We start from the raw sequence: 13,048 nt of genomic DNA on the forward strand, positions 1-13,048 counted from the left end.
AGCGTGAAACATTATTCAGGACACCTAGATTACTAAGCGTTCAAAACAAACCAGCGCTTTACTTAAGGAAAAACGCTGTCCAACATTTCCCCAGCAATAAAAATTTCACGTCATTCCATACGATTCTCACAACTCAAAGGAGCTGTGCCAGGAGCTGTACCACGAAATTAATTTAAATTCAAAGAGTGGGAACCGCCACCAAATAAAATGAAACATAGGTCAGGGGGACCACCGACATAAAACGTTAAAAATAGGTATAAATAACGGAGCAAATACAAAAGGCCGGAGGCACGAATGCAGACTTGAATTAAATCGAAATGGATTGCACTTGTTGTTTTGAAAACTTCAGTGCCAGCCTTGCAGATTTTCAAAAATTGTAACGTTTGAAAAAATGCTAGGGAGGCATATTTGTTTGACACAGAGCTCTGATTTTGCCATAATACAAGTAATTTCTCAAGATCCGTTGGGCCGGAATAAGGACGCGTAAGTACTAGGTATTGTAAAGAAAATTAGCCACAGCCGAGCCACGTGACACAGTCCCTTCAAGTTCAATATTAAAAGTGCAAATATTTGTTGTGACACATTTTTTGGTAAATCCTTTACAATTTTTGTCGCCACATCTTCTTAAAAGTGCAACCTTTGGTGCATGCACGCCTAGAATTATGGGACAACCACTCTGTGCGAGGCCCGGAATCCAGACCAGTTTGTGGGAGGTCACTTGAAGATAGAATCCTAAAAGAATTTCTTGGCTGCAGCCTCTTTTTGATTCTGGTAGGCGATGTAGCCAACAAGCATAATAACTTGAGATACAATTAAAACAACAAAGTAACCAGGACCTATACATTGCGGCATTGGAGGAGGAGGGGGGCAATCTTTCTTTTCCTGGCCTCCCATCTGAAAGGGAAAGAACAAAAAGGAAAAATCAGTACACGGGTGAGATTTGCACACTATGAAAATTTAATGCGATAGAGAACTGCATCACAAGCAACTATGCAGAAGCTACCACGGATGGCATGTACATAATTAATAAGGTGGGACTTCAAAAGTGTGATAGCAATCGAGGGAGAACGTGTCTTTCCAGGAAATTCAATGCTCGGACAAAAAAACAGTGTGAGTTGAAGTTCTAAGTAGATATAAGGAATGATTTCTTTCTTGCTCAATGGAAGATGGTCGTATTATCCGTGCGAGGCTTAGGCAAGAGAAGCGGGAGTTTTGTCCGCTGACTTCACCTCGTAAGAACTTACTAGTTGCTGAGTTGACATGTGGTTTACTGAGTGAGTCAGTGATTCAATCGCAGTCTGCACATCACTAAGCTTCGAGTTTACACCAGCAGCATCTCCGACATCTCTCCTCTCAATATTCCCTCCTTGATTTATAGAATTACTGTCAAATATAAAATGGACAAATTTCAGTATTAAATTGTGACAACGGTAAAGGTTCCCATTTTGAAAAAGCCTCTGCACAGGTGCCTCCTGCTTCTGATGTTGGTTCCGCAGCGGAGCAGGCTAAAGGGAGTATACGCACGTTATATTGACAACCGTTTAACGAGCTTAGCCCTGAAAATTATTGAATGACCGTTGATGACAGTGATTGGTGCTTCCGCAACATCTCTCAATGGAATGGACTCCGCTGTTGATGTTTTCGGAGGTCGAGCTTCATGTTAAACAGCACAAAATTCAGAGGAATGGCCATTATTCAAGCTTCTTGCGGACATTTTTTCCACGAACCATTAAAAGGGGCAGTTTTACCAAAATTAAATGCTCTATGAAAATAAAACCAAATTTTGGGTATCCCTAGGCTATTGGACAACACTTCTGTCACGCTCTGCCAATATAAGTTCTGATTGAGAAGTGCTTTTGGTTTCAGCGCTTTTTACTTTTTTAAGTGACCTTGTTCGGGCGTTGCCGCTACGTCACCACTGATGAATTTGAAATTTGTACTTACCTAATCTCGTGTAATTTAGCAGTTAGTTGGTTCTGCATGTTTATTAGTGTGTTCACTTCCTGTCTGTTTATAGTTTGATCTTGTGTTACCACGTGGCTCAACTTGTTATGATCTGAGGTGACAAATGAGTATAGTGTGTTGATTTGTGTTGTAAGCTCCCCAACTTTGTTATGAAGGTTGCTGCAACAAAGTAAAGACAGGAATATCAGTGAGTTTGCCTCCAAGTGAATTAGCCCCCTAGAAGTTCGCCCCCTACTTTCTTAGTTCACCATGGACTGGTATAACTCCAAATTATAGTTAAATCACACATATATACATTTATTTAAAATGTACCTGTGAATTGGCTTCTAAACGAAGTTAAACGGCAAAAATACAGAAAGTTCCAGTTACATGGAAATAATTATGTTGTCTGTTGCATGGATTGGTGCGGGTGTTTATCAATTATTAGCAAATTTTCCACAATCAGCCATCAATCATTCATGCCAGATTGGCATAAAGGATTTTAACAATTTCTAAAGATCCACTGTTAAGATGCTTTCTGTTTCACCGGCTCTCAGGGGTAGTCTAGCCCACGCGGACTTTTTTTTTTACGTGTGGGAGAATGCTTTCAGCAAAGTTGATCAATGGCGATGTAAAATCAATTCTTGTTAACAATTACGCCGCTAATTTACCGGCTACAGACTCATTTTGATTCCCTCTTTGATGTTTGGTTGTTTGTTTATTTTTCCCCTATAGCTAGTGGAAGTATCCACATTAATGCTCAATATTTTGGGATCTAACCTTACCAAGTTTTCATGCTCATTTGTAATATCTCACCTTATCATTTGGTGGATTGCATTCTGTCCTTCATAAACCAGACGAACGTCTCGTTCATAAACATTTTCATACTAAAACAAGAGCATACACTGTGAATGTCATTCCTTCTCTCCCTAGCTAAAAGGAACGAGCCTTATTCGCCACTTTAAAAAGAGGACACTAGAGCACGCAGTTGTTTCTGGGATGGTTACTAAGAGCACGCCAGTCAGCTATTGGCCAATTTTTTCCCTGTCCCTAGTTTACAATCCCAGTTTCTTTCTGGCTTGTAAAGTGGCAAATTGTATTGAACTGCACCCTTGGACTATTTCAAAGGGGTCCAAACTTTGACCCTGGGCGCTTTCCATTCACAAAAATTCCGGTTAGAAATTTCGGAAATTCCACGTGCCCAATGGAACAGTACATTCCGATTGCACAGACCCGACCCAAGCCACCGCATGTTTAGTTATTGCTCTTGTAAGCAGGATACAAAAGAGCAGTGCTGAGGACAACAATTTTGTCCAATGAAAAGGGACATTCATTTTTTCCAACCGACATGACCGGGCCCGTCAAAGTGTAACCACCTTCAAAGGTGGTCGTAAATATTCCAGTCAGACCAAACCCAAATGGTCCGTTCCATTTGATTTCTTACCGAAATTTCCGGAATTTTGGGCTAAATGGACAGTGCCCACAGTTTCCCGCTCAACCTCAAAATGATCATCAGAGGAAGTAACAGCAAGATTGTTCCACAGTGTAATGCAATACAAAACCGCCCGAGTCAAATGCACAGCCTATAAAAATGTTTAATATATCATTCTTGCAATCTCTCATATAAAAGACGTTGCTAACTTCTTAGTAATGCATATCAAATCAAAATTGCGTCGCAAAGGTGACGACAGTAAGCTATGGTACTTCCTTACTTTCACAAACTTAAGTAACTTTACAGGATCACAGGATAGTGCACTGAGTCACGCACAAAAATATGCCTTACAACAGTATATTTATTCTCCGCACAAAACTTGCAGGTGAGTTTTTCTGCAAATATATTTGTCACTAAAATTTTTGTAAAATTACTCGCCAATGGATAAGTACAAGGAAATGAAACTGGATTGTCGCCCAAAAATTGCACACAAATTTTGCTGAGGTGGACGGTGCATTATTTGCTTAAAAGTGATTTATCTGGTTCAGCGGATAGCACTTTCCGCTTTTCGAATGACCAGAAACTGTATGGAAAAGTGGATTTTTTGAAGCCTCGATGCAAATTAAAAAAGGTACAACTTTAATAATTCTGTCCATGTTATGCTGGAATTTGTCTTCAAATTAAAGCTCTATTTTGCTCCACGTAATCTTTTTGTCCCATTCATTGGCATATTAGTATTAGGCATTTTAAAAAGATGAAATTTTTTTAATATTTGCTTTAAGTTTGTTGTTAAATTACCTGTGTTTCTGGTGCCTTTACTCTATCAGGATGGGCAGTTTTGTACCTGTAACAACATTTAACAATGATTTAAGACTCAAAAATCGAAACGATTAAGACATATATTTAAGGAAACAGAAAAATTTGCTGAGTATGTTGATGAATTGAAGGACAAGGTCAGATGCAAATGATCAAAATGAATATCTTTCTTTTTACTAATTGTTCCCTTAACACCTTGAGAGTCCATTCTTTCTCATTGACATTCTTCCTTTGAGATAAACAAAATAGTGCTACAAATGAGAGTCATCATTTTGAATCATGCATGACGTTATTTCTTCCCAAGGGACAGTGAAAATTGACAGTTTTGCCATTGTTTCTTTGTGCTTTACTGCAACAAAGCCACACCTTGCCAGTATTAGACATGACCCAGAATCACTGAATTTAAGGCTTTTGACCCATCTGGTGCTAGTATAATATGAGAAAGCCATGGCACAACTCAGTATGACATGTCCCATGACAACCCCTAGGTCGCCAAAAAACATAAAGGTAAAACACATTCTCTTCTAACTAATGCTCAACTGAGCGGGAAATGATGAATCCAAACAAAAAGCTATGAAGTCATGCAAAAGCACTATGTTCGAACACTCCTCAGAGACATAAAACACTTGGGCTGTGAGTCAATAGTCCATAGGGCCGAAGGCCAAATGGGCTATTGACTCAGAGGCCATGAGGGCGAGAGGAATAATAATATTGTTTTAGTAAAATCCAACTAGTTGGTCAAAAATATCGAGAGAAAGCAACTTTAACTAGCACAACGTGATTCAGGCGCCATTGTATTGGTTTTCAAAGCTGGTGCTTTTCGCTACTAGTGGGCTATAACATATAGCCTAGTAGTAGCTCAACCAATCAGAATGCAGCATTGATAATAGACCTCTAGATGTTTACTTACTCTTCTCTCTGTTGCTCTAATTTTTTTTGATATTCCTCATATTGCTGAGTAAGCTTCTTCTGCTCTTCTTCACTCATACCGGTTTCACCCTGGAAAAAAGAAAAAAGGCAGGTATTTAATTCAGATGCAACTTAAAATCAAGGCAGGAAGTTTATTAGTGTTAGACTTTATTAGTGTTATTTTATTAGTGTTATGTACTAACTTCACTAAATAATGACTCTGTGTACCTACCTGACAACAGATTACTCCTTACCTACCTACCTCAAGTACCAACCTAGCGATGCCTTACCTACCTACCTACATACCTACCTACCGGTACCTCCCTTCCTCCCTCCCTACAAAACCTCTGTTTCCACCTACCGGTACCTACCCTACATACCTACCTATAGCAACTCCTTACCTACCTACCTACCTACCTACCTACATGTACCTACCTGTAGACCTGTCTATCACTGAGACATTATAAATACAACAGTGATTACCTCTCCCTCCTTCTTTGGTGGAGTAAGTGAGTGGGTTATAAAAGACACTACATCATGGTCATCTGCAAACAATTAATACAACACATTTAAAAATTGAAAAACTTGACAAGGGGCAATTACCACCCACTACTGTACATTAATTAGGTTACTGCTGATTCAGTATTCTCCAAAAGTAGTATATCCACTTGTATATTCGATTCTTAAGTAAAAAGAGAAGGCAGAAAGAACAGGGTATTGAGCAGAATTTCCCGGGAAGCTCCTGCAACCAGGAATTGCAGCTTTAAAGTCAACACAGAAGCCCCAGCTACTAGCTTAAAGAAACTTGAATTCAAGCCTGTCCTTTGGGTAAGCAGCTCTCACATTATTCTTGCCTGGGGCCAATTCTTGCTTGTCTTTATAGTTAACGATTTTGTTAGAAGATGACTTGCCTGGACCCTTACCCATTGGGCAATTAGCAAGTAAAGTTTAAACATTACTTGCCCTGAATGAAAAATCTAGAAATCTACTTTCTACTTTCTATGGATTGGACTTTTTTTGAGTCCTGCATCAGCACTTTTGTTTGATAATGGAATGCACTTTTAAGAGCCCCCAACATAAAAATTTTACTGGGGAAGTCAGGAAGTCCCCAGACTCCCAAAGTGGGAGCACAACCCACTCCCATTACTTACCGTATTTCCTTGTATAAGTGCCCAGGCACCCATTTAAAATTTTGGGTATAGCGAGGGGAGCTTATTGGAGGGAGGGTGCTTAATCATCCTCGCGAATCAATGATTTGCAGATCGTCACATTCCTCTTGTATCCCTACTCTTTAAGAGGGTGATGGGGAGGTGAGAGGGGCACTTGTTAGAGGGAGGGCACTTGTTTGATATTAAGGCCTAGAGAGTAAGTGCTTATTTGGGGGAGGGCACTTATTAGAGCTTATTAGTGCCTATTCAAGGAAATGCGGTATGTCCACATTGCACCGCTTGAAAAGCACAATGTGCCTTTCAATCCAATCTACTAAATTTTCTGAAGAACCCTGATTAAGAGATCACTCTCAAATGCATTTTCCTCTCTGAAAAAAGTCACATTAAAATATCCCAAAAGACTTGGATGTCAAGTTTAGTGACCTGCTAATCCTCCTGTGGCTGCGGATAAACCAAAATAACCTCCTTTTGCCAGATTGATGTTCTCAAGTCGTGCACAGAGCTCAAAGTCTTCAGGCTTGGTACTCATACCCATATGCACCCATAGCTAAACAAAAGAGATAAAAAAAACCACAGCCTTGGTCAGCAAGATTCACATCATTGCTTAAGCAGTGACTGGTGTGGTTTTGGAGTCTGATGAGAGACAGCATTAATTAATTAAATTGTTTAAATTTTTAAACTAAATAACAGCCAATTCCTCAGTATCCAACCTGTGACAACCAGTACATATGTCAGCTACAATTATTTTTATGTAACGTTATTGTTTAATAATATTTTCCCTGGTCTGAATTATATTTTCCTTGTTCTTGGATATGGTTAAGTATGATAGGTATGATTAAATTTTACCACAACATAAACAACCTGACACTAACTGTTAGAACTTTTTCATAATAGCGAATTTTCAGTCTGACTGGATTGGGACGATTACGGAAATCTCTTAAACAGCCACCAAGCTGAAGATCTTGTCCATCCCTAAAACACAAGAAAATTTTGTACTATATCAATGTTAAAGTAATGTGTTAATTCTCAGCTAACATTCATATTGATGCATATACTAAAACATTCAGATATGCCAAAAGGCATAGAAAGATCACAGGGTTTCCAATGCAAAGAATCTATCCCAATATTACCAAATCTTTCCCTCCAGAAAAACCAAAAAACTTTTCTTTTCGATTTTTTGTGCCACTCCCCTTTATTTACTACTGTTAGTTCATTCCCCTGAGCCTTGCAAGGACCTACCAGACAGGCATTTCTCGTTTATTTATATTTCACAGGACATTGTACTGTTGGAAACAGAGAATATATGGGAGCAGGAATGTGAGGTCTGCTCAGTAAACCCTACCACTGTCTCATACATGTAGACTGGTGAGACTTTTTTGCTCTAGACAAAATCATTCGGCATTACCAGTCAAATGAAACCTCTTTAGCATACCTTAAACAATGCACCATTTGTTTCTTACGATTTTGCAAAAACAAATTTAGATTTCTTGGTGACTTTTCAGTTTAAGCATAATTAGTAATAAAACTGTTGACAGCAACTACGAGCAATGAGAAAAAAAGTTAATAACAACTTATTACTTTGAACATACTTATTGTGGTCATAGATTTTAGTTCCATCATTCATCATTACAGAAATGAAAGGGTTGTTTCCCTGGAAAATAATAATATTATTTTTATTGTTACAATATCAACAACACAACAAAAATGCAAAAAAAGACAAACTTAATATCTATCTATTATTAATCCACAAATAAGGGATAGTTTAATATAAAAGAGCTGGCTGCCACCCAAATTTCACCATACCTGTTGATCATTATCAAATGAGTCGCAAAAAATACCAAGACCCTTCCAAGTGTTTACATTTCCAAATGCAGGACCTTCAATTCCAGCTGTTTCTGTGTACCACATGGCCTGAAAAAATAATAATCCAAAAGAACATCCAATGAATGCATTAAATTTAAAGGACATAACTGCAAAGAGCAAGGGAAATTTGAGACAGACACCATTGGAAAAGGCCATAACTGTTTGTCTCAGAGTGGTGTCCCACCCTAAGGAGAGTCAAATAATATAATCAAAAAACAGTAGGGACCACTTAAATGTGTTTGTTTGAGGAGGTGTTCATCTTTTAAGGGTGACCTTTAAGACATAGTTGATGGTACTAATAAAATAATTGTTTCATATGAAATACTTAAAATAATTTATGATACGTTTCCATGAAAAGGGACAAGTGAAAGGTCCATAGTACTTGTATTAAGGAAGAGAGAAGGAGAGGGGTTTCAGCAAGAGTGAATGGAACACCAGTTGGACAAGAGGGCAGATTCAAGTGACAGTAAAACAATGTTCCAGGCTACTAAAGCTCATTTTTTTCATACAAATCACAGCTGTCTTTGGTCAACTCAAGCCCCGAGTCAGTGCCTTTGTTCACAGGAATGTGGGATGTGGCATTACAAGTAGCACTTAAATAGCTGATGGTTATTAGTACCTTTTTGCTGTTACTACAAACTTTGTCCACATTGTACAAACTTAAATTTGTTACCCAAGTGGTCTGATCACAAATGACCATGGTGCTATCAGGACTAACACTAAGATTTCAAGTTGCTGGGTACATATGCAATTAGTAGGCAGGGAATTGAACAGTTAGAAAGTCCTTGTAGTTCGATTTTCCCTTTGTTTCTTGCAAAGAAGCCAGGGGTCAAGCTTATAGTAGCCAGGAAAAGTCCCAATCCACAGCCCTCAGTGACACCCCTATGTTTTAATATTTCTTAACCCTTTGAACCCTAAGATCAAAATATGAATTCTCATTTGTTGCCCCTATTCATTTCCTACAGAAGTAGCGGGAAGAAGTTAATAAAATATCAAGCAAATTCATCTTGAGTGATCATGTATGTGATTCTCATGACCACTCTGTTTAGCAAAGCATTGATATTACAAGGAGAAGTTTGATGCTGATCACTCTTAGGGCTTACAGGGTTAAAGCTTCTCTATGCCATCAGCAGAAGAAGATCAGCAATCATCAAAACATGATAATTATGTGCAGTGATTTTCTTACCACTCCATCTCCACCTAATCTTCCTATGCCAGTAACTTTGATAGCAACTTCTATCTCCCACCATTCATGCGGAAAGCTATTTTTTGTCCAAACATAACCTATCCAAAATGGAAAAAAAGGTTTAAAATAAATGTTGGGTAAATACATAATGGTCCCCTTAATTGTCACACACATTCACATATCATATGAAAATAACTGACAGTGTGTGATAGTGTCATATGTTATTATATCTACCTGAGATGAATTTACGTACATACACTGTTTTTGAAGGACGTTCAGGAGGTTATCCCTATATTAAGATCTCTCCTTACAGATAACCCACCCACCCCAGAAAAGGTTGGCCACACCACCAGGGTCTATATCCCCTACTCTTTTCAAACAGTTGTGTGGGTTCTTTTACATCCACAAGGACCAGATAAGTAATGTTATGAGACAGGACCTGCAGTTTTTCGTCCTTATATGAGTAGACTAGAATGTATAACCATTTGCAGATGTCATTACAAAGGCAGCACTTTCTTCTTAGTTATTTAAAGACCCTGAGTGTTGGTCTGGCCGGGGTTTGAACCCATGACCTTCCGCTCAGCAGACTGATGCTCTCCTAACTGAGCTAACCAAGGGGCAGTCAAATTTATTACTAACCCACCTAAGAAAACATGAATGCAGGCAACCAAAACCATCACAGGTTTTTTATCATTAGTATTCCTGTGAATTTGAACTCAAGTCAAATTTGCAAACACACTGGTAGTAATAAATGGAATAGCAAATGTTTCAGTGACTTCTGATCTCTTATCACAACAGCATTAAGCCTGGTGGTGCCAGCGGCTTTATCATAGGTAGGGTGGGAGTATATAAGGTACTGGACATGTACATCTTCCAATAATTGGGTGTACTTTCACAATTATTCATTTGTAATATCATATCATATTTGACATCTAAATTGTTAAATGGAAGTTGAGCTAGAGTGGAATACCATCATACAGCCAATTTTCAAGCCTGGGAATAGCGATAATATTAGTGACCTACATTAATACAGACTACCTGCAGGGTGCAAAGAAAGTACATACATACATACATAAACTTTATTAATGTGTCTTGGAAATGTCTAGCCGATGGGGTTAAGAACCCCTCTACTAATTGGGGACACCTAACAAAATAATATAGTTACCTAACAATATAATATAGTTAAAATCCTACTAACTATCTACTAATGAAATAATTGATTTAACAAGATTAAGAATTACAAAGGATTAAGAATTACAAAGGATGCAATTATAGTTACCTAACAATATGATATAGTTAAAAAACCTACTAACTATCAACTAATGAAATAATTGATTTAAAAAGATTAAGAATTACAAAGGATGCAATTGGAACAATTGTCGTCGTCTATCATTACACCTAGATCAAATTCTATTAGATCAAATTCTATTAGATCAAGTCCGTTTTGCAGCTTGCCATTTGGGCTAGCTGTAGCTACAATGTAGCATGTACTAGCCCAAACATCACTGTAAAACTAGCCGTAAAAGCTTTTTGATGAGCAGGTTTGAATACACAGTCCTTCGTTCTGTAATTAGAATTCTCAAAAAACTTCACTTGCCCATCGGGCAAGCTAAGAACAAATATCACTAGCCAGATAGCAAATTCCTCTAGCCCGAGGCTATCGGACAGTAGTTTCTTTGCACTCTGACCTGTTTATGGACACTAATGCAGTTCAATGTATTATATTGTGGCTCATTTGGCTTTATATTCTTCCCCTTGCATTTCAGTTTAACGAAATTAGCCTGAATTTCCGACTCGAGGAGACCCTTGAAATTCAGGTATACTGAAATATGATAGTGATTTTAGAGCAAAGGGAAAAAATTGAATCAAAGGATAAAAAAGAGCCACAAAAATGAAACCTCATTGTATTTTGATTTCACTATTCCTTAAATTCAACATTTTGTTTAAGCTTCTACTTTTAACATTTGTCCTAGACATAAAAATATTTAATATATTTTATTTTCGTTTAACAATGAGAGGAAGCCATGGTCTACCTTTGTTTATACCAATAGAAATGTTTTAATGGCACAATAGACATAATAAAAACATGAAATCAAACCAGACACGGTACGCTAACCCTACAGAAAAAAACTCGAAAGCAGCTGTGGTAATAGCATATGTGACAAATTTTGTATGTAGTAATTCAAGCTTCAATTTTTGACCAACAATGTAATTATAGCAGTTGATCAGTTTTAAATTCGATAGATTGTTCATAAAATATAAATTGTTCTTTTAAACTAACCTTTTTTATTCGTCATTGAAGGAGTCAGTCTAATTTGATCATCACTAGGTATGGCACCTAAAAGGAGTTTAAAGTAAGATCACATGAAAAACGCCAAGGCGACCATGTACAGCTGTACACGTGTAGACAAAAAAATTACCAACAAAAAAGAGACCACTTACTTCCACCATGAGTCCAAAAAGGAATGTTTCCTTCTTTATTAACTAGATGCGGTCCTTTAAAACTATGTTTATATTGAAATTTAACATGACGTTCACCGGCTTCTGTGGACAAAGAAAAAGGAACTAAACACATTAAAGTTGTTATAATGTGCAACAATTCTACGGAAGCCATTTTGAAGATTGGCTTAGAAATTTGGCACGCAAGGTTCTCTGGGTAATTCAGCGGTCTTTACGAGTATTTGTCATTTGCTGATTGGTTGTCTGCCGTTTTGACTTTTTTGGCGCTCAAATATTCTCTGCCACGCAGGCAGAAGGTCCTTTAGAAGAACCTTGGCTAACCTCCTTCTCGGACGAAGTTGAAGGGTAAAAAGCGTAGCCTGCGAGCGCCACACCAACTGGACGACTAACTGGTCAGCAAGGTGTACTCTCCGTATTAAAAGATGGCCCAGCATTGAAAAATTCATTCAATAAACAAAAAATTCTGATCTCTCGCCTTGCCGATATCACACTCGGGTTCACGGAGTGTACTATAAAAATGACCTATTCGCCAGCAAAAAATCCAAGAAAACCGCGCGCTTGCCGCTTGCTTGGTTTATGGGCGTGGCTTTGAGTGAAATAGTTCCCATCCCGCATTTTTGTGCTAGACACCATTAAAAGACTCTGGAAGTTAACGCGACAGGTGTTATAGTGGTCATTTTAGATTTAAGAATCCTAAGCGGTATCTATCCACAAATTGTTTCGAATTCCCCCAAGGTACGAAGAGCACCCCAGTCGCTTTACGTTGGAGGAGCCATTGAAGTTACCAAAAATGATGCAACTTATCCGAAAACTGAGACGGTTTATAAAACGACTATTTTAATTACTGGGCCAATTTAATGAAAAGGCTGTTTCCAGCAGAAAAAAAATTTCCCAAGCAAGGGTAAAATGCAAGCCGCCTCCTGCCTTTACTACTTTCCCGCTTTCTGGCCGTGTGAGAACCTACCGTTAAAGCCAAAGGGCACGTAGACAATGTTTGCGCCGCCAACTACACCAAGAAATGCTTTGGCGGGTCAAATTTATTCCGTTTCCACATCGTGTAAGTAGCCTGAATTTCATCCGATTACTTGGAGTAATAACGACTCGAAGTAATCGGATGAAATTCAGGCTAATCGTGTAAGGTGTCTCTGCGCAGTCGCACATGTAGTGTTTAAAAGATGCATCAGTGCCTAGTTTTTCTAGACAGCTTCAGTACTTTTTTACACCATTGCACCTAGCATTTGCTAAGAAATCTCCCCCTTACCGAAAAAA

General features: G+C 38.3%; 1 protein-coding gene across 1 annotated transcript; it reads right to left on the reverse strand.

Annotated features, from left to right (window-relative positions):
• LOC140935203 (protein ERGIC-53-like) lies at positions 1-11,951 on the reverse strand. The gene is made up of 14 exons (XM_073384742.1): positions 11,762-11,951; positions 11,601-11,657; positions 9,320-9,417; positions 8,074-8,181; positions 7,860-7,921; positions 7,143-7,242; positions 6,694-6,817; positions 5,585-5,646; positions 5,103-5,191; positions 4,175-4,220; positions 2,761-2,831; positions 1,945-2,124; positions 1,245-1,383; positions 1-894 (listed from the first exon to the last, which is right to left on the reverse strand). Exons 1-14 carry the CDS (start codon positions 11,931-11,933, stop codon positions 733-735), a joined length of 1,470 nt encoding a protein of 489 aa, XP_073240843.1. The 5' UTR covers positions 11,934-11,951; the 3' UTR covers positions 1-732.
• Between the last annotated feature and the right edge of the window lie 1,097 nt (positions 11,952-13,048).

The sequence above is a fragment of the Porites lutea genome, chromosome 4 (genome assembly GCF_958299795.1).
Source record: "Porites lutea chromosome 4, jaPorLute2.1, whole genome shotgun sequence".
In the NCBI taxonomy this organism is placed as follows: domain Eukaryota; kingdom Metazoa; phylum Cnidaria; class Anthozoa; order Scleractinia; family Poritidae; genus Porites; species Porites lutea.